At 35.7% G+C, this 22,916-nt stretch overlaps 1 protein-coding gene across 1 annotated transcript in view; it reads right to left on the reverse strand.

Annotated features, from left to right (window-relative positions):
• Nucleotides 1-22,916, reverse strand: part of SKAP2 (src kinase associated phosphoprotein 2) — a 165,139-nt gene that overhangs the window by 128,619 nt on the left and 13,604 nt on the right. Inside the window, exon 4 of the mRNA XM_021689607.1 lies at nt 16,033-16,140. Coding sequence (XP_021545282.1) covers nt 16,033-16,140 — 108 coding nt within the window. The remainder of the gene's footprint in view (nt 1-16,032; nt 16,141-22,916) is intronic.

The following is a 22,916-nucleotide window of genomic DNA, read 5'->3' on the forward strand; positions in this document are numbered from 1 at the left end:
GTCAAAGAATATATCCTGGGGTGCCTGGCTGGCTCAGTCAGTAGAGCATAGGACTCTTGATCTCGTTATTGTGAGTTCGAGCCCCACGTTGGGTGTAGAGATTACTTAAAAATAGAATCTCAAAAAATATATATATCCTAAATTTCTCTGCTGTCCAACACCATTCTAAGAAATATATTTGAACACAGATGAAGAATGTACAGCTTGGCTATTCTTCTAATTCAGGGGCCCAAAACGAAATCTTTCCAGTCACCAAAAAAGTATATGAAAGAGACCAGAACTGGGAGGGAACAGAGTGGTATGGAATGCAAATTGGAAAGAGATGGTGCATCTAAAGGGAATAACAAACACAATTCAAGTCCAGTGTTGCCAGCTTATCCAATTTCTCCAGGGAAGGCAGAAATATGAATTTTTCTGGGTTAGTGGAAATTTTCCAAAAAACTAAATACTGATTTGGCCGAACAAAATACATCGATAGGCCCAGTTTGGAACTTGAGACCTCTGTTCTCAATACTTTTTATGCTATCTTAACTTTAAACTAATCTATCAGGGAGTTATGTACGTGAATCAGGGCTGACATTTTCAGTAAAGGATCAGATAGGAAACATTCTAGGCTTTGCAGGACATTTGGTCTCTGTCACAACTATTTACTGCTGCTGTTGTGACATAAAAGCGATAGACAATATATAAACTAATGGGTGTGGCTGTACTCCAATAAAATATTATTTATAAAAATAACAGGCCAGATTTGCCCCTTGAACTGTAGACTGCCAACCCCTGTCCTAGACTGTGATTTTGGCTCCATATAAAATGACGGCCTAAACTGTGTTTTGGCATTATGTTATAGACCTACTTTGATAGATCTTTTAGGGAAGAACTCCAGAGTATTGCTGAGATATTATGGAAGGTTTTATCACATCACATGGCAATTTTTTTTAGCCTCTCTGAAATTTCATAGGTTCTAGTATTAGTAACACCTATACTATTTTTAGGTATCTTATTTATTTTTATATCAAAGATGGTATAAATCATGCATCTGATCAGTTTTCCTTCTTTGCATTGGTTGATAGAAAGCTTAGGGCCGAAGTAAGTGGATGGTCTCCAGCAGAAGTCTAGAGTATGGACGGTATGCATTTGGGATATAAACACTAATCCTAGCTTCATTTATTTTTCCTACCTACCCTTCTTTTCCCCATCCCTGATTTCCTAACTTGTTTTATATTTTTTTAAAGATTATTTATTTATGTATTTGACAGAGAGAGACACAGTGAGAGAGGGAACACAGCAGGGGGAGTGGGAGAGGGAGAAACAGGCTCTCCGTGGAGCAGGGAGCCTGATGCGGGGCTCGATCCCAGGACCCTGGGATCATGACCTCAGCTGAAGGCAGACGCTTAACGACTGAGCCACCCAAGCGCCCCCTAATTGTTTTATATTAACCTTTGTGTAATATGTTTATCTTTGTTAACTTCTTCCATATTTTTAGTAAAATAATACAAATTAGAAAAAAGTAATAAAAATAAAAGGCAGATTTATTAAGGACAAATTAAATTCAAATAACCTAAAATTTTAATTTTTGTTTAACTATGTATACAATCCTACCTTTTTATATATATGCTAAAAAGTAGGCGACTGTTGGGGCGCCTGGGTAACTCAGTCAGTTAAGCGTCTGCCTTTGGCTCAGGTCATGATCCCAGTGTCCTGGGATCGAGCCCCATGTCGGAGGGCTCCCTGCTCAGCAAGGAATCTGCTTCTCCCTTTCCTTCCGCCCCTCCCCACCGCTTATGCTCTTTCTCTCTGCCTCAAATAATCTTTTTTTTTAAGATTTTATTTATTTATTTGACAGAGAGAGAGGGACCACGCACAAGCAGGGGAGCAGGAGAGGGAGAAGCAGAATTCCCGCTGAGCCAGAAGCCTGATGTGGGGTTCGATCTCAGGACCCTGGGATCGTGACCTGAGCTGAAGGCAGACACTTAACCATCTGAGTCACCCAGGCACCGTCAAATAAATAATGTTAAAAAAAAAAAGTAGGAAATTGTTTCACCTACTTAATCCTTTATTTTGTAATATTTTATATTTTTCATATTTGTAAGCCTTTATATTTTTAATAGTTTTTTTCATCTTTTTAATCCTTTCTACACATACACTGCTAAAAAGAGATAAAGAATAGGACAGCCAAAGAGCAAACAGGTTAAAAGCAAAAACCAAAAAAACTTCACTAACAGGAAAATCAGCCCTAAAGAAAGGTTGGAGATTTAAAAAAAAAAAAAAAAGTTAACCAGTCTAGACAGTTAATCTTCTTAACATTTTTTTTTGCCTCCAGCTATAAGTCAATTCAAAATTTAGCAAGCTAAATAATGATTTTAACCCACCATTTTAATGACATTCCTCTCCTCTAAGCAGCTACCTACTGTTGACTATGTTTCTAAGAATACTGTCTACCCCAACCCTTCATTTTCCTACCTCCCTACACATGCGTGTACAGCACTGAATTTTAGTCATACCTTCAGAATATTCTACCTTATTAGGTATCTGGCTTTGCCTGCCCTGACTTGCTTCTCTCTTTCAGTCAAATTATCTCAATTTTCCTTTGGAGAATGACACCTCTCCCCATCTCCATGTAGTTTGGGTGGGACTGACCTCACCCCCACCTCCCCCACCTCCCACCCACCCAAACCATAGAGATTGATTCAGAATAAGCATGACCCAAGCCAAGGACTTCTGTTACAACTATTCAGCGATCTTTCTTTCCATTAGGGTTGCTGAGTTGACAGAAAATAACTAAGAAGCAGCCAGTGGCTGGTGGCCATCTTAAAGGAAGCTACACATAGGAAGGCAGGATGTGAGTGAGAATGTTCATTACATTTGAATGCGCACCTGGATCCAGGTGGGCACGAAGCGAGACCCCAACTCTCTCTCTCTCTCATAGGTGAACCAATAAATTCCCCTTTCTGCTTTTTGCTTAAACCAGTTTGGAGGGGCGCCGGGGTGCCTCAGTCAGTTAAGTGTCCGACTCTTGATTTCAGCTCAGGTCTTGATCTCAGGGTCGTGAGTTCAAGCCCCACACTGAATAAAATAAAACGTGCTTAAACCAGTTTGAGCTGGGTTCTGTCCCACGCACTGAAAGAGTTTGAACCAATACATCCCTTTACCAGGCTGTTTCACAAACCGGAAACGCTAACTCCCTCCATGTTCCACGTATCAGAAGCCTCCTTGTTCTCCCAGACCTGACTGAAATGCCACCTCCACTATCAAGACTGTCGTCATTCCAATCATAATGATCATCTTTTTTCTCCCTCTAGTCTTGCAGCAGTGATTACACCAATCTGCCTTGAATTAGAGTTGATATTTACATCTTTCTTTCCTCTACTAATCCATCCTTAAAGGCAATGACATGTCTTATTAATCATTTTATTCCCCCTCAGTCTAACAAAACAAACCGTAAAATCTGTTGAGTTAAACTTTTATTCTATCTAGCACTCTGCCTAAAACACACAACATTGTTACCCTTTCTTCCTACTTATATTTTAAAAAATCAATTCTTTACCTCCTCTAAGACCCATTTTCTTTCAGCAAAGAAATGCTATTCTAAGCATATTAGAGGCTTATAGCATACATAGATCCCAGGACATAGATCCCAGGATACCAATACCAAAACAAGTCCTATTCAATAAAAGAAATATATATATGTGTGTTTCTTTGTCTCCATGGTAAGAATTTTACTATTTTTTATATTAAAATATTATTTTTATTAACCTCCTTTAGTGTTAAAGAAAGTGATAGTCACGTTCAAAATAGTAAAGCTAATAGCTAGTATTAAAAAGTGAGGAGAAGCTTTTAAAGACATTTAAACAAAATGACACAAAAGCACATCTCTGAGAGGAAATTACTTTTCTGACAAAGTCTTTTTTTTTTTAATATTTTATTTATTTATTTGACAGAGAGAGAGAGCACAAGCAGGGGGAGCAGGCAGAGGGAGAGAGAGAAGCAGGCTCCCTACCGAGTAAGGATACCAATGTGGGACTCGATCCCAGGACCCTGGGATCATGACCTGAGCCAAAGGCAGATGCTTAACCGACTGAGCCACCCAGGCGCCCCTGACAAAGCCTTTAAGATGACACTGTCTGTTTCTGCTTTTTAGGCATGGAAAAGAACTAGATGGTATTCAAGCCACATTAACATTTTCCCTGGTTATTCCAACTGCAAAGCTTTGAGGCTGCACCATTGCTTCATAACACCTAAACTTGGAGACTTCCACATGAAAAAGTATAATTAAATATCTGATGAGGACATTGGAACTTGTGAGTATGTTTGACAAGAAATACGGAATTAGAATCCCTAAAATTTCTCCATAGTGAAAACAAATCTAATATTTAAATTAAACATGACTATGAGTGTATACAGATGAAGATACAGAGAAAGATACAGGGCTCCTGAGAAAATAACCAAAAATAAAAAATTAAGCATCCTGAGACTACTGTAATTCATTCTCTCTCCAACTCTAAATCAATGCTTCTAGCTAAGGTGAAGAGTTTTTAATAAATAAACAATAAATACATAAATAAATAAGAATTACTAGGAAAAAATAATAGCCACATATGTGGAAAATGCAGAATGTCAAAATGCTATAAACATTTCTAAGTTTCTACTCTCAGTTTCTGTACTGATGTTGTTGCAGACCAGTAACAAACAGATCACAGACCCAGACCAATCTGCAGACCACACATTGAGTAGCACTCCTTGGATAACTCACACAGCTTCTTTGTGTCTCAGTTCCCTTATCTGGCAAGACTGCTCAGTTTGGTGGCTGACACATAGTGGGGGGCAAAGGAGGGAGCAGGGAAGGAGAAGAGATGAATTCAAAGAAACAAACCAACTTTCCTTTTGAAAGCCAAAAATAGTAACCATTTTTCTAGCAATGATCCCAGCACCCCTTAAATCCTGCCCCTATAACTACACATTGAAAAGCCTAGAAAATTAACAAAAAGCCAGTAAATCAACAAAATATCTACTTTGACTCCATGTTCTCTGAAATAATTTGTTAAAGTGAAATGAAAGTGACATGAAAGAAGATCCATGTGATTATACATTTATATTTGTGATACAACAAAAACACTGCTAGAAATGAGAGGAGTGATATTATATGCAACAAGACAAAGCAAGAATTCTTTTTTTAAAGGATGCTAAAGGCTGCAGAATTCAAGAGTTCACTGAGCTGAAAAGGCACAGCAAGAAAATTACTTTTTGCTATTTGCACAATTTTTAAAATATGCACTAAGCAACAATAACATTAAAGGTGAGCTAGAATATGTCCCCGTTTTAACTAGTATATTAATCTCATAACTCTTTAGAGTAAAAGAACTCAGTATTTTAAAAAATAATTTAGCCTTGAGTTAAGAATACTTAAAGAATCTTTAGTTAGGTAAAGACTTCTTAAACATGATAGCAAAAACACAGGCAACAAAAGAAAAAATAGACAAATTAGACTTCATCAAAATTAAAAACTTCTGTGCTTCAAGGGACACCATCAAGAAAGTGAAACTGACAACCCACAGAACTGGAGAAAATATGCACAAATCATATATCTAATAAGAGATCAGTAGCTAGAATATATAAAGAACTCTTAGAACTTAAAAAGACAGTCCAACTGGAAAATGTGAAAAGGCTTTGAGTAGGCATCCTCTGGAGAAGATATACAAATGACCAATATGTACATGAAAAGATGATCAACATCATTAGTCATTAGAGAAATGCAAATCAAAACCATAATGAGACACCCCCTAATACCTACTAGGATGACAAAAGCAAAGACAGACAATAACAAGTGTTGAAGAGGATGGGGAGAAATGGAAACCTTCCCACACTGCCGGTAGGAACACAAGATGGTATAGCACTTTGGGAAACAGTTTGACGATACCTCAAAAAGTGAAACGTAGAATGACCATAGGACCCAGCAATTCCATTCCTAGGTATATACCCAGGAGAAATGAAAACATATTCATTCACATAAAAGCTTATACATACATGTTCATAGCAGCATTATTAATAATAGCCAAAAAAGAAAAAACAACTCAAAACTCTATCAACTGATGAATGGACAAATAAAATATGGTATATCCACACACTGAAGCATTATTGGGCTATAAAAGGGAATGAAGTATGATATATGCTACCATACAGATGAACTTTGAAAACATTATACTAAGTAAAAAAGAGAAGCCAGACATAGAAGGCCACATATTTTGTGGTTCCGTTTAAATAAAATGTCCAGATTAGGCAAATCTATATAGAAAGTAGATTCATGGTTGCTTAAGCCCATGGGGTGTGGGGGAAGAGGAAAAATGGAGAGTATCTGCTTAGAGAATAGGGTTTCTTTCTCGTGACAATGAAAATGTCCTAAAATTGATTGGAGTAATGCTTGAACAGCTCTGTGAACTTATTTAAAACTAGTGAATTGTACACTTTAATGGGTAAATTCTATGGTTATGTTAATTATACCTCATTAAGATTACTTTTTTAAAAATAGAATACCTTAAGAATCCTAGGCTCTACCCCCAAACTGTTGATGGACTCTATAAAATCAGTCATCCCTTTTAACTTAATAACTGTATATCTTCCCCAAAGCCATAATTTTAGGAGGATTAATAAAGGAATTACTATAATCTCATCCCCAATTCCGCACTACATGGCACTACTCATATGTAGGAAAAAGCCCCTCAAAAAAATAATTTATTCAAGTTGATTCTTAAAATTTCCTTACAGAGACATTTTCTTTAATAGTATCTACATTATTTTTAAATCTACAGCAGGTGTATCCCACTTTCCCTGAAGTACTGAAGCAAGGACCCTGTATCAACTCTCAATTTTGGAAAAATACTTTGATAAGCAGATACCAAAGACTGTATTCCATGTTTAATCTTTGTAAAAATTTAAAAAACAATTTTTGCCTTAATCCAGTCTGTGTCTATTTATTAACAGAGCATTTATTTGCTCTTAATGACTTTCCAGCCTTGTATCTGAGTTGTGTGTACTATTCTTTCTATATGGACCTGTTATGGTCTTTAACCTTGTATCATTTGACTCTGAAATGAGAATAATGAGACACTGATTAGTACCCTTGTTTCCTAATAATTTCAGGCCACTTTTTTCCCCACTGTTTTTTTTCCAGGTATAGCTTTATGAATCTTCCAATATAGTTCAAATTCATTCAAATATTCTCAAAAGTTTGCAAGTTTTTTAGTCACTGACTATTGAGTTCATGTATAAAATGAGTGACTCCTTCCACGGGCTCATGATGCTTAGCCACAAGATTTTCCCAAGTGTAATATTTCTTTATTCTCATATTCTCATTATTTGCTCAACAGAGAAAAGTTAAGGCACAGAGAGGTAGAATGGTTCCGAGAAAAGGCATGATTCATTTATTATAAAAAACTGAACTAGTAACTGTTTTCAACACGGAGTACTCAATTCAAAAAAGTGATCATCTACTATGAATCTCTAAAACTTCCAACCGCAAATCCTACAAAATCCAGTGAAACATATGAGTTAAACAGTACAAAAGATAGACAACACCTCAGGCACATAGCTGTGTCAAACACAGAAAGAAACATTTATCTAAGGCAATCCTTAGATAAATAGGCTGGATAGCAATAATACCTTGATCTAACATGTCCTTTCTATGCGCCAGGAAGTGTTCTAAGCTCTGTGTATGTTTATCTTACTTAATCCTCATAACAACCATAGGACATGCGTGGTGTTACTATCCTCAGTTTCTTAGATGAGGAAACTCAGATAGGTCAAACAACTTTGCTGGAGGTCACAGAGATGAATAATGAGGCCAGCATTTTAACCCAGACAATAGGATCACAGAAGCTGTTCTCAACCACTGTGCTTCATTTTTAGGGTGACTGGAGTATATCTCATCCCATATCTGCCCCCAAAAGAATGAAACTGGAAAGAGAAAGGCAAAATAAGGCTCACTTAAGCTCTATCCCCATATATCTGGATAATTACCAGGCAGACTGGATGTTCACTGTTACCATGAACTCAACTGTTCAGACCCAAACTCGTCAACATTTGCAAATTCCTCCTAACCTGTTCTTCTCTCGATGTTCATATCTCAGTTGATTCTTCCAGTCATCCAATTTAGAATTTTGTAATTTTCTTTGGCTTCTCTCTTTTTAAAATTCTACACATATCCACTTACCTTGTCCTGTCCATTCTCCCTCAGATGTATCTTTTCCTTTCCAGTTTCACTATCCTCGTCTAGTCTCTGTTCAATTCACACCTGGCTTAATGGAATGGTCTCTTACCTCACAGACCAAGGTTTTCATCCCCTTCAACCCATCTATATCCCACCACTAGCTAAATGCTTCTAGAATACTTTCCATCATTAACATTCCCTTGCTCAAAAAGCCTAAAATGGATACTCATTTTGCTTACTGATTCAACTCCTTATGACACCATTTAAAGTCCTCAATAATTAAGTTCTCCCTTGCCTAAAATAATGGAATTCTCTGTGAAGAAACAGAAACAAATTCACAAAGGTAGTGCCTTAGCCAGAGTAACTCGGTTAGTGGCCAAATTCAGACCTGAGGCAAGAGCCAATGCTTGTTACGTGCTACCCTTGTCCATCCACATCTCCCAATCCTCTTCAATCTCTCTAAGCCATGTTGGTCTTTGCACAGTTCCTCAAACGACACTCATTTCCAGACCCATTTCCTATTGTCTCCGCTTTCTCAGCTTATCTGAAAAGCATGCTCCCCTCCATTCTTTACTAATTAAAACTTTACCTATCCTTGTTAAGTTCTGGTTCAAACTCCAATTTTTTCCATAAAACACTCATTGAGACCAGTCTGCAATCGTTTCTTCCTTTTCTGACCTCCTAGGGTATTTAATGTCAATGCCACACATTTCTGTATTTGAACAAAGTTGATAAAGTTTCAAATATTAGATATGTATGTATTGTACCCACAATTAGACTACAAATTTTTTAGGAAAAGGGACAGTTCTTTTCCACTGCTTATAGCATCTAGATTCCTCTAGAAAGCTAGCACTCACTCTAAGTGAATATCTAAGATTTGCTGACACTTTCTGGACTACCTTTGACCTGTAGCCAGGGAGCATACTTCTTCCCCAAGGAATGATTCCAGCAGATCAATTGTGAAAATGTTTTAGGACAAAGCACCCTCTTGATATTATTAGAAAAGGAACATAGATAGCACCAACCTTTCCTCCTAAAAGTTCGCCCTGAAATTCTTTATTTGTTTTTAAAGAATAAAACCTTAATAACATCGGTAATGAAGAAAGTATCTTCCGTGGATCAAAAATTTTGAGTAATTCCTAGCAAGTGGAAGGCAGATGAGACTAAAGTGAGAAAGTCATAGTAGACGACACCAGAGCCCAGGAGGACGCCAAGGAAAGTAAGTGCTAGTTTCCCCAAAGGAGCCTCAGAAATCTACAAACAGAATTACAGGATGGTGAAGAGGGACACTCATTAAAGAACTATAATCAAAGCAGCTAGAACCACTGGGTCTGTCTTCAAAAGCATGCAGCATTTAAGGCATTTGAGTTGGATGTTCTGGTCAAGAGACCAAAACCTTACTGAGTCTCCATTTCCACAAGAAAATAGGGAAAATGTCTTCCGCACAGGGTCATCCTGAGCCGATTAAAGGAAAATATGCATGAAAGAATCTAGTTCAGAGCCAGACTAATTTCTCAATAAATATTAATGTATTCCTTCCTTAAAGATGCTACCCCAACCAGCAGCACAGTCACCTCTAAGGAAGGAAGGAAGAGGTAGGAGGCTTCCTTTAGAATCCTGAGCAGGCTGGCATGCCTTCCTCTGAAATCAAATTGATCAGCCCACGGTCTTTTTTTTTTTAAGATTTTATTTTTAAGTTATCTCTATACCCAATGTGGGGCTCAAACTCACAACCCCAAGATCAAGAGTCATATGCTCTACCGGGCGCCTGGGTGGCTCAGTCGGTTAAGCGACTGCCTTCGGCTCAGGTCATGCTCCTAGAGTCCCGGGATCGAGTCCCGCATCGGGCTCCCTGCTCGGCAGGGAGTCTGCTTCTCCCTCTGACCCTCCTCCCTCTCAGGCTCTCTCTCTCTCATTCTCTCTCTCGTAAATAAATAAAATATTAAAAAAAAAAAAAGACATACGCTCTACCAAGTAAGCCATCCAGGTACTCCTGTCAGGCCACTGTCTTGAAGAACCTTTGCTTTTAGATTTCTAAACTCTAAATTCACCCTTTAGCTCAGGTTACAAACAGGAGAAACAACTGAAAACAGGAAGTCATATACTGCAACTTCTCCAAACTCAGACAGCAAGGAAGAAAAGCCAGTTATGTGCCTAAGTCTTATGAGATACAGTGTTCTGCAAGAGCCAAAAACTTCTTTACCACCAGCCTGGTGCTGACACCTGAAGGTCTGTGAGTGGGGCCCAAACTCCCTTGGGTTAAGGCATTGCCCCTATAAATATGCAGTTACTGATAAAAACCGGTTTTTGGACTTCGGCTCCAAATGTTCTTTTCAGCACCTTTTCCCACTTTCTCTCCAGAAAACTTCAGGAACCATGCGAAACTCACTTAAATAACCCTCCTCTCCACAATTTACTCCACAACCTCTCAGAATATAGGCATAAAGTTTATGCTTTGGTTAATTCAATATCATGCCAAAACATATGACTGACTTCAGTCAACAAATCAGAGAGGAAAACCAATGAAACCAGTTTGGTTTGTTTTTTGTGTAGGTACAGACCAAACCAACTGAACAGCGTAACACATACTAGTTACTATTTTTGGAATCTGCCTTACTAGAAACTTAGATTGCTAATTACCACCTTATTTTAGGTGATTGTTTTCTCCTTCCATCTAGATTACATGTCTCTTGAAAACAGGAACTTCGTCTTAGTCATCTTTGAAATCCCCGTTGCCCTGTCAGGGTATCTTGCACCCTTCCTCAAAAACTCTGTAAACAACTGCTGATTTACTGTACTAAAGATGCATGACTTTTCATAATGCTGACTATAATTACCTTTCTGATCGTTCTAGTCCACTTTGTTATAGTCTTATTGGCCCTCACTGTTTTATTTTGATGTATTTTCCCATTCAATGGCATAAAGCTTAGGTGATTCTCAATAATTATGTGTTTTTATTTACTCATATATACCTTTGTATCATGAAAATATTTCACATCTGTGTACTTTATATTTCCAATCACACAATATATTATCTTGAACGTTAAAAATGTTTTCTACTTTTTATTATTTCCTCAAACTATAACCCATCACTTCTACCAAAATACCTGAAACTTGCTATACACATCACAGAAGGACTAAAGTAATCACCTTTCTTATATTGTTATAACACACATAAGGTAACAACTGGCATCTGAAGTAACAAAAAGGTAAAAACAAAACAAAACAAAAACCCTCAAGTGCAACACTAATGTATGTTATATACACAAAGATATGTGCAAATTGCAAACTAGTCTAAATTCTCAGAATAAAATTTAAAAATATGAGTTTAAGTATCAAAAATCACATGATACTATGGTAGAAAAACCCTTACCCTAAACGGTAAGTTATTAAAGAACCTTTTTTTCCCTGGTTTTAAACACTGTTTAAATGTTCTACTGGAACCCAGAGAAAAGTAAAGCATCTCTTGTGTGGCTTTTACAAGATTAGTGCTAAACCTAATTTTACACAAAAAGATCTCTTCCTCAAAAGTTTGGTATGCAATGTGTAGAAATTTACACATTAAATGTATGTGTGTGCGCTTCAATGGATATATCTAAGCTTGTTTTAGATGCATTGTGAGAGCTCATTATTTATAGGCATCCCAGAGATAATCCTTTTTAAAGCAATCCTTTGGAATAAGTGATTTATATGTTTTATGAATCCAAATTTTCATACACTAGATTTTCTTAAAGAAAATTACACCAAAAAAGAAAAAAAATCATTATTTACTCTTATAAATTATGATCAAGACAGCTTAGCCCTTTTCCTTAATCCCCAAGCTTTAAAAAAATAGTTCCATTCCTAAACCAAGATTTTTCTTCATATAAACCTATGTCCTTGCAATGCCTACAGTTTTCAGCAACCTATACTTGGGAATTTTTAGTTAGGAAGATACCAGGACAATAAATGACTGTTTTATATCTTTAGCTTCATTTTAGCCTTCCTATATTCATACCCTAGAGGTTCCAGATTCTTATCCACAAAGTGATTATGGTTTAGGACTGAATCAGATTTGTAACAAATGTCCACTGGGATTCCTCTCCCTATCATCGACGGGTAGAGCCGATATATGTCTTCTAGCTCATCGAATCCGTTCACCTTACCTCAGGGACTTCCCACAATGCTACGTGGTTAGAAGCCTTCTTTCACAAATGACGAAAATGAATGAAAAATGATTTCAGAATAGAAAAATGGAAACCCAAGTCATTATATAGTGTCTAAAGGCTACCCTGCCTCTCCCACCTTACTGCCCAAGCAAGCATTCTAACATATGTACAATAAGGGATATTCTTCTTTAAGGTTTTGAGTTTCATTTTCTCTAATTTTATCTGATTGCTGACATGCATCATTTATATTAACACTTCCATATATCCAGCCACACAATACAATAAAACTTCTAACAGCGATCTAATTTGGAAACCATTATGATTTGTTTTAAATTTCCCAGAAAAATATAAGGCACAAAGTTAATAAAAGGAAATTTCTAGTAAGTATGGTTTTTTATAAATATTACCACATCAAAATGAAACTAACAGCAGTCATGCAATCATGCATAAGTAAAATACAGGCTCTTACTGTTTTTCTTAAAAGCTAATTTAGCATGTCACTCTCTCCTTTTTTGCTATTGTCTTAAAATGTATTTCCCCTCAAAAAATAAAAATAAAAAGTGCTTCCAAAGAGAGAGAAGAAAAAATTACAAACTACAGTATTTTTTATGCTACAAGCTATACAAAAATCTGTCACCATCTATGTTACAATTCTAGTCATCAATAAGGTACTTTTTTTCAATGCACCACTCAAAAATCAATTATATCAACTCTTTTGTATAGAGAAGCAGCACACCTTTCAGGCAACTAGTATTAATGAGTAGACATGACTATAGAATCTCCATCTGTTTCTCTGACAAAGCTGTGGCTACTCTAGTCTCTCATTGAAATTCCATTAATCTGGTGTACCAAGGTCCAATGCGAAAATCAAAACTCCATCTAACCCTTTATCAGCTCACAATAACCTACAAGTGAACTCTGCCTGTTAGCATGCAGCAAGTTATGATTTTGCTATCAATCAGGCAGTTGGCCAATAAAAAAAAAAAAGGCAGGCTGGAAACAGTGTGTCTGGCAGGGTTTGAAGACTTTGTTTTTGTTTTCTGTTTTCATCCCCTTTCAATTTCTATAGGGTGTCTGGACCTTGTGAGATTATGCATTAGTCTCCTTGGCTGTGATTTAATTGCTACCAGCAATCAAGTCGAAGCATCACTGAAGTGTGCTTGAATTTCATTAGAAGATATAACTTATGCTACTTTCCTACAGTACCTAATAAACCATAAAGAAACCAAAACACATATGGCTTGAGGGAATAACTGGAAAATTAGGTAGCCATTTGGGAACTGAGTGAACTTTTGAACCAGAGGAACAGAGAAAAAGAAATATTAAAGGAAAAGACAGACTTAGAATGCACACAAAGATGTGCAGGTTTGACCTTTTCAGTACCTTGAAAATTACATTAGCATTATGAAAAATACATACCATGTTTAGAGTTTATAATCCATCAAGGTTCAGATACTTTGTTAGTGCCTACCATAAGGTAAAAGTCAAAAGGACAAAACAACAATCTGATTTGACAAAAGGCCTTTTGGTGACCTGTGCTAATTTAGTTATACTTATTGTTAAATGCATTATCCTTTTATAATTAATATATCATTAGACTGAGGTCCCATAATGAAGGAAAATTTATTCGGCAAGGGAAAGAGAACACATACCAAATCTATGTTGAAGGGAGAGAGATTGATATGACTAGATGACTTTCAGAGTTTCAGAAATTAAAAATCCAAGTGGTAGTGTTAAAATTAATTTATAATATTCTTAGAAGAAAATGTAAAACTATCATATATGGTATTTCTTATATACCAAAAATGAGTAATACTAAAAGTTAAATTTTCAATCTGCTTAAGAATTGCTTACACCAACACTAATGAAAATGCACCTATATTTAACAAAAAACTTAATGCTATACATAAATATAAGTTTTTAAATAATATTCAAATACTGATAATGTAATCTTTTAACAATAAATCTTTTTCATGCTATTAATGTATTTCCTATATATTTGGTTATGAAAACAAATATGATAAATTATTTACTCATAATAAAGAAAATATGATAATTATGTAAATGCATTATAATTTAATAACAATTCACTTTTTCTAACAAAACACTAGCTCTCATAGATACTTAATTGTTGGATTTCTTAGGTTACAATTTTTAGAAGAATGTACATATTGCTCCCTTGTAATTCAAATTATTTATGCTATCTTTTTAAAACTCTGAGCATATACACTCTATGCACATTTTGTGTGTGTGCATGTATATTCTCCTAAGTATAAATATTCTGTCTGTGTATATGTATACCCACATACTCATTTCTATCTACCAACACTTAACAGAGAAGCAAAACAAATCATTGTAATGTGTCTGAAAAACAGCTCAACTCAAACAATAATTCACTGTTTTGCCTGAAAGTATTATTTATCAATTATAAAACATTTTCTAGTAGAAATGCTTTTGAAGACCAGATTAGGAAGGGTAATGCTCTGTTTCAGATAAGAAGTGTAACTGAAGAGAAATGTGCATCTTTTTAAAAAATAGGGAATACGAGAGAAAGAAATCTCTTCCTTTAAAAATAGAAATTAAATGTTTACCAAAATGTAAAATTCAACATAAAATGGATATGATTATTATTGCTACACATTGTACAAAGTTCTGAATATAAAAAAAAAGATTGTGTTGTTCTGAATCAGTGGTTAGAATGTTTATCACTTATGCATGTACTTGACTTATCCCTGTTCTGCAATAGACATAATTTTATACCTCATAAAAGCAATTTATGTTTCCAAAGGGAATAATCTGGATAACATAAAATGTGGAGTGCTCTGTTGCAGGAAGCATATTTTCATTCAGCAATTGTATTTAGAGATGGAACTGCAGTTTGATCATCATACAGTGGCAGAAGGCATTATTCATTTCTGTGTCTCCATGAAACTTTGAGTGCCACAAATTAATATGCATGGCTAATTTATCGATACACATTCTTAATTTATAACTATCTCTCACCCTTATAAGGTCTCTAGAATGCAGATGCACTCAACTGGCTATAACAGAGAAAGCACACGCTACACTAAAAGCAAGTTTCATAACTTCGGCGAGTTTTTAAAAATTACGAAGAGATAAACAATCGACTTTATTACCCATTCAATTAATACAAAACATTATAACACTACTGTATAATGTGGGGTATCTTTAGGTGACAATGAGGAAAATGAGAATGTGTATTAAAGAAGCATTTGATGAAAACCTGTCTTAATGTGAGAAGGCAATGTAAGAATAATTAATTTAATACTTTATGAACTCATTTTATATGAAGTTTTAAAAAAAGAGATCAAAAATCTTTTTCATTATTTATAAAATAAATAATACAAGAAGCCATTCAGCAGCACAACAAAATTAAGCAAGAATCTGATAATATTAAATTAACCAACAAACTAATAATATTCATACAATGATGTAAACACTCTCTTAAAAATTCTAGTCAAGAAATTTCCTAGGAAAAGAAGGAACTACATACTTAAGAAAAAAACTAGAGAGAGCTCTTCTGTTCCTTAAAATGTTCTGGTAAAGGTAAGTTAACTGAAGCCTCCGCATCTACAGCTTTCCGACAAGACCATCACCTCTACACACTGCATTGTCTTGTGTTGGGATATCTAGAGGTATATTTGATGGCAAAATATCACATACCTTCAGAGTGGGCTTCGTCATCTTTATCATATCTTTCTGAAGCCAATGACACAGTATCTAGAGGCCCAGCAAAAGGGTCATCATATTCTTCCCCATCTTCTGCATCACCTATAGAAGAATCACAGAATAGCCTTTTATAGATTAGCCATCTTAAAAAAAATGTTACTTTGTCAAGAGAGGTAAATTTTACTATTAAACCTAGTCACTGTCATGGAAAAACAGAGTAAAAACAGGTCCTATTTTAACGTATATCTACTATAACTTAAATAAAGTAAGAGTTTCTGGAAGTCAGTGGACAACTGCTTATTTCTGATACAAAAGGATACAAGTTCCAAAATTATGATGGTCTCTACAAAGATGAATACAAAGAAAGTAGAAGCAAGGTAAAGCAGAGTGTGTATCCAAAACAAACAAAAAAAGAAACAGAACCAAAATAATGATAACAAATAATACACAAAAAACTGGAAAGCACAACAGAGAAAATAATTCAAGTTAATTCCATTTACCTACTGAATTATTTGAAAAATTATGATGAGAAATTGATAATTCAAAGCCATATGCACATTTTATGTTTTCATGAAGAATCACAGGGTTACATTAGAGTAGATTAAAAATACTCAGTTGCATTTTCAAGAGCAGGAATCCTTTATGGGAAAAATTACTTTAAAACTCATATAACCCTTTTAAGTTCAAAGTGATTTACAACTTGACACCTTCAATATTCATTCAGTAATATGTTACCATTTTTTTTTTTAATCTTCTAGCCAGTTTTTTACATGATTTCCAAATCCTAGGTTGGTTGGCTCGTTTGAAGTCATTTAATCCCCACAATAAAATCTTGTGGTTTGGGTTTTTTCCACATACCCATTTAGAATAATTTAAAAAAAAAAAAAAGAGTGAATCAGATATTTGCTAGCTTGGGTACATATAAGTACTCATTTTTCAACCATATTCAACCACATCCAAAGAAAATTCAATAAAATTCAAAAAACTATATGCTTTATACTGTATCAATTATCTGTTAATTCAAGAGAAAACCAGCTACCTCAGGGATTACCCAAAAAGCACAATGAAAACCTCCATGGGAATCCTAAAGAACCTACAGTATTACTTTAAGACCATTGCGGAACAGATCCAGATTAAAGCTACCAGTCTCTCCAAAAAAATATCTGTAACCTCTAAAATCCATTTAATGGGTGGCACCCTATTTCTCAATATATTTTTGGTAGAGGAAATAGCCCCTTTGAAAACACCATGAAAGTAATAAAAATAAATCAATATTCATCTTGATTTCTTTATTATTTTGGCATTTCATCAGCACCCATCATCCTTATTCTGAAAAAGATAGGGCTATCTCCCATCAAGGCAGTAAGAGCAGAAGATAGAGGACTATCTTTACTGCCCCTGATGAATCCACCACCAGGTGCACCATATAGGGATGTTTCTTCCCCAAATAAAATTCCAAGGAACACATGTAAACACTATTCATTCCTTAGATCTTAATTTCTTTTCCTTTTAAAATGTTCAAAGTAGGGCGCCTGGGTGGCTCAGTCGCTTAAGCATCTGCCTTCCGCTCAGGTCATGATCCCAGGGTCCTGGGCTTGAGCCCCACATCAGCCTCCTTGCTCAGCAGGCAGTCTGCTTCTCCCTCTGCCCTTCATCTCGCTCACGCTCCCTCTTTCAAATAAATAAGTAAAATCTTAAAAAAAAAAAAAAAAAAAGAAGAAGAAGACTAAAATGTTCAAAGTACTTTTCGGAACATTCTGTGATCCCTTACAATATTTCTTTTATGGAAAGTATTCTGATTTTTTTTTTTTTTGACAGAGAGAGACACAGCGAGAGAGGGAACACACAGGGGGAGTGGGAGAGGGAGAAGCAGGCCTCCCACAGAGCAGGGAGCCCGATGTGGGGCTCGATCCCAGGACCCTGGGATCATGACCTGAGCCGAAGGCAGACACTTAACGACTGAGCCACCCAGGCGCCCCAAGTATTCTGATTTTAAATATGACGTAAGAGAGAACCTCATAAAGTGCTAGTAAAAATATGTTCAGGCATGGAATGACAGCTCATGGAATATATAGTAGTAAAGATGACAAAGTTCTCAATTGCTCTTAGTTGCTGGAGTATCCTTACATTCTCAATAAAGTAAGAATTGCTATAGTATGAATTTGCAAAGGATATTTCATATCGTGAACTATAAAATAAATCTTGCTGTGAAAAAAAAATATCAGGATACCTCAAATATACTGCCCCAACTTAGCACTTGGCATGGATAATATTATGAATAATTTCATAATTATTCAGGCTTAAATCTATTTAACTCTACATGGAAAAAAGTTAAAAGTTAAAAAGTTTAAAAAATCAGGATTTGTTGGGCGCCTGGGTGGCTCAGTTGGTTAAAAAATCAGGATTTGTTATCTTTTGATAATATCCATTATATGTTCTTATGTGTGTATCCATGTATATACACATACACACATACACACACTGATCTATATTTACATATGTATGCACACAGCAAAAAGATCATTATTAAAGCTATAAAATAATATTTAATGAGTTAAGAATATTTTCTACAAATTGGTTACTAACAGGTTAAAGACTTCTGTGGTTTCTGTGTTAAAAAAAAACTTCTTGTATTATTTATTAAAATAAAATTGTCTTCAGCTTTCCATTCTAAGAACTGCAGCTCATTTCAAATGTTTTTTTATAAGTAATGTGATAATTTATATTTATCTAAAACAAAATAAATTAAATACTGCTACTGGCTTCTTTTCTCCCCCTACCCTCCTTTTTTTCCCTTTTTTAAGCTCCCTTGAATTAACCCAGAAATTTAAAAAAAAAAAAAAATTTTTTTTAAATCTCTGTGGTATCTATATAGGGTTATTCCCTTTTCAACCACACTAAGTTGAAAGGACACATCATTTCTCAAAATAGTCTTCTTCATTTTACTGCTGTTCCAGGGGTGATCCATCCCTTTTCCTCCTTCCCAATTACTTTTTTTCAACCCAACGAAGAGCTGTAGTATAAGGACCTTAAACCGAACACAGGGGTCGCTGTTGAGTAATGCAAAGCTTTTTTTTTTTTTTTTCTCCCCAGGGGCTGAGTATTTGCAGCAATACCTGCAAAGACTCCTATAAATTAAAAGGTAAATGTTCAACTTGTGTTTATGTAATAGAAAACTGAACTCCAAAGCAACAATGGGCATCAGGTAAATGTATCCAATACAATTTACAGACATAATTGAAAGCATTACAGCCTAATCAGACATCTAAAAGAAAAGCATGCTCAAATGAAATGTCTACAGAATCATTAGTTGGCAGCCATTCTACTACAATCACACATAATGTCAGTGGTGCCTTGAGCCTGTGCCAATGACAACAGCATAAATTTTGCATCTCATTTCTGTGGTCATAAAATTAATGATCAGTTTAAAAACACTTCTTTGTAAAAGTTATTGTGCAAAGAAAAGACATGAATTCGTCCCTGTTATGTACTCACAAGGATAATTATGGGGCTGTTGCTCATTAATACTGTTTCTTGTTTCCCTAGAAAACCATTTGATTTATCCCACAACTTTTAAAAGTTTAATTAACGATACAAAGTTAACAGCCTAAAAGACAATGATCCAAGACTTCCCTTCCTATAATTTCAGTAGCAACTTAAATATTATGGCAAAAATCAAAGCTGAGTCTTACCACAGCAGCATATTTCTCTGATAAACATTTTTAAGTTTATAATAGTTGAGTTCAAATCACTATTATCCCTTCCTCATTATATCGTTCATCATCAATTAACATTTTCCTGAACGCCTAGAGATGGAGCCCACCAGCAGCTGAACAGTCATGATCTCTACCACGGCAGAAGGTGATTGAACCAATTTACTGCTTGTTTTGTCAAACAAGTCTTATCTGAAACACAACCAGGTAAACGTTAAACTAAATAATATACCTAAAACTTAGGTGACGGTCATTCCCCCTTTATAGCATGAAAGGCAGACTTGAGGAGAAAAAGGACTTGAGTGAAAACAAATTAATTTCTAATTCTCTATTCCGTTCACTTGTCCAAATTAATGTCTCAAGTAATAACATACAACCAAATTGACAGCATTACGCACTTAACGTGTCATTTCTTAAGGGAATCTGTGGTTTCATTCTTAAGACTTTGAAAGATTTAGGTCACCACAAGGAGATTCTGTTCATAACTCGTCTGCAATCGGAGAGCTTAATAGCAAGCAGATATGAGGCGGAGCTTTAACATAAGGATATCATTTCTCAAGCACTACCTCTGAAATATACTTCTACTACAGTAGGCCCCATCATTTCAGACATACGTAACACATTTGTACAAGGCCAGAGATGGGCGGGGGGCAGGGAGGGAGCTCAAGTTATTTGCTCAGCTTTCATTGGTGGGATAACTTCCAACCAAACATGCACTATATTTAAAACGATAAAGGAAAGGACATTAAACATCATCCAAACTTTTGACTTCTCTGTGTTCTTAAGGATTCCATCAGAGCCAACTAAAATGAATCCCTTCTTACCTAACCTTACCTTACCTAATACCTCTGGCTATTTAAAAAAAAGCATGTTAGTCCATTAATAAACTTAATAACACAAATGAGGTCAAAGGAAATTGCTAAGTAAATCTATGCATATTTAACGATATCAATGAAGTCTCAAGGAGAAAATCGATTACATAATTTTTTTAATTAGAGGAAAAATATTTTACAGAAGAAAATGAGAGCTTTTTATTTTTTTTTGAGATTTTATTTATTTGAGAGAGAGAGAGCACAGAGGGAGAGGGAGAAGCAGACTCCCCGCTGAGCAGGGAGCCCGATGCAGGACTTGATCCCAGGACCCTGAGATCATGACCTGAGCCAAAGGCAGATGCTTAACCCAGGTGCCCCGAAAATGAGAGCTTTTTAGCTATGGCATCTAAAGGGAACTGAAAACAGTATATTCATATTTTTAAGCTATAGACACTAATATTTTGCAAATTTGAAAATATTCTCTTGAAATATGTGTTAATATGTCCTCCTTTCAATAATTTATAATTCCCTCAAAAAGTATTTGAAAACTGAATTATAAATCAAGATTTACTTAAATCAAGATTTACTTAAATCCTCTTGATAAATGAAGTTGAATCTGAGAATACACACTAATATAATATTTATTGAATGTCAGTAGACATATGTGTCATGCATAGGTATCTTCACATTATCTGAATCATTCTATAAAGATATTAATCATACCTAAATTACACTGAAGTAAAAAAAAAGACTAATATGAGGGCAAGATACAAGTAAAACTTTTTTATCACATACCTAATGTATATTAGAAAATTCTGTCTTATACTCAGTCAATAACAGTCTTTACTCAATTAGTAATATATTTTCATTAGAAAAATAATTACTTTGGGGCACCTGGATGGCTCAGTTGGTTAAGTGTCTGCCTTTGGCTCAGGTCATGATCCCAGGGTCCTGGGATTGAGCCCCACATCGGGCTCCCTGCTCAGCATGGAGCCTGCTTCTCCCTCTCTCCCCTGCTCGTGCTCTATCTCTCGCTATCTCTCTCTCTCTCTCTCTCAAATAAAATATTAAAGAAAAATAATTACTTCAGGTCACATTTAAGGGACTTATGACCATGTCATATGACAGGAACAAATTCTAAAATAATCATAATTCTATTCTAAAATAATTCTAAAAGTAGCATAATTTTAGTGCATGAAGCCTAATTCGGCAGTACACTCTATACTATACTGCAACCAAGAAGAGGAAACTAGGGATAATTACTCCATCATGTACAATATTTGAAGGATATAAGAAGGAGCTCTCTCTGGGGCACCTTGGTAGCTCAATCTGTTAAGCGTCTGACTCTTAATTTTAGCTCAGGTCATGATCTCAAGGTCATGAGATCGAGCCCTAAGTTGCACTTCATGCTCAGCGTGGAGTCTGCCTGAGATTCCCTCTCTCCCTCTGTCCCACACCCACCCCCCCCAAATAAATAAAATCTTCCAAAAAAAAAAAAAGATTCTCTCCCCCTCTCCCTCTACCCCTCCCCCTCTCTCATGCAAGGGCACGCTCTCTCTCACTCTCTCAAATAAATTAAATTTTTTTTTTTAAAAAGGAGCACTCTATTCTAGATAGAATAAGCAAAATTTCAAATAAGTAACAGGGACTAGACTAAGCAAGATGGGTTCTAGTTGCTTAGATTCAAATCTTTCTTATATACAAGTAAAACTGAGGAATTTAGAAAATCAACTGATAATTTATTCTTTTTTTAATAAATTTTTTTAAGATTTTATTTATTTATTTGAGAGAGAGAGAGAAAGTGAGAGAGAGAGCATGAGAGGGGGGAGGGTCAGAGGGAGAAGCAGACTCCCTGCTGAGCAGGGAGCCCAATGTGAGACTCAATCCTGGGACTCCGGGATCATGACCTGAGCCGAAGGCAGTCACTTAACCGACTGAGCCACCCAGGTGCCCCTGAAAATTTATTCGAAAGTCACAATTTATCAGACCTCAATGGAGAATCTAGACTTGAGTATAGAAAGAGATATAATCAAGAATCCTTAATAAATTAAAGAAATGAAAAGGGAAGTTTTCAGACAACAGCTGAAAATGAATATAAACAGCAAATAGAAAATTAACTTAATGAACAAGCTTCAATATCTAGGAGCCACTGTGATAAAATATTTCTACAAGTTCAAATTATTCTCACCAAAAAAAAAAGGAAATACTTTTTTAAAGTCCTCTAAGATCTATGCAGCTCAGTGTTTCAACAACTGTATTGATTCAACTAGTTTTAAGAATTGAAAAACATCGGGGCGCCTGGGTGGCTCAGTTGGTTAAGCGACTGCCTTCGGCTCAGGTCATGATCCTGGAG

The sequence above is a fragment of the Neomonachus schauinslandi genome, chromosome 12, assembly GCF_002201575.2.
Source record: "Neomonachus schauinslandi chromosome 12, ASM220157v2, whole genome shotgun sequence".
NCBI lineage: Eukaryota > Metazoa > Chordata > Mammalia > Carnivora > Phocidae > Neomonachus > Neomonachus schauinslandi.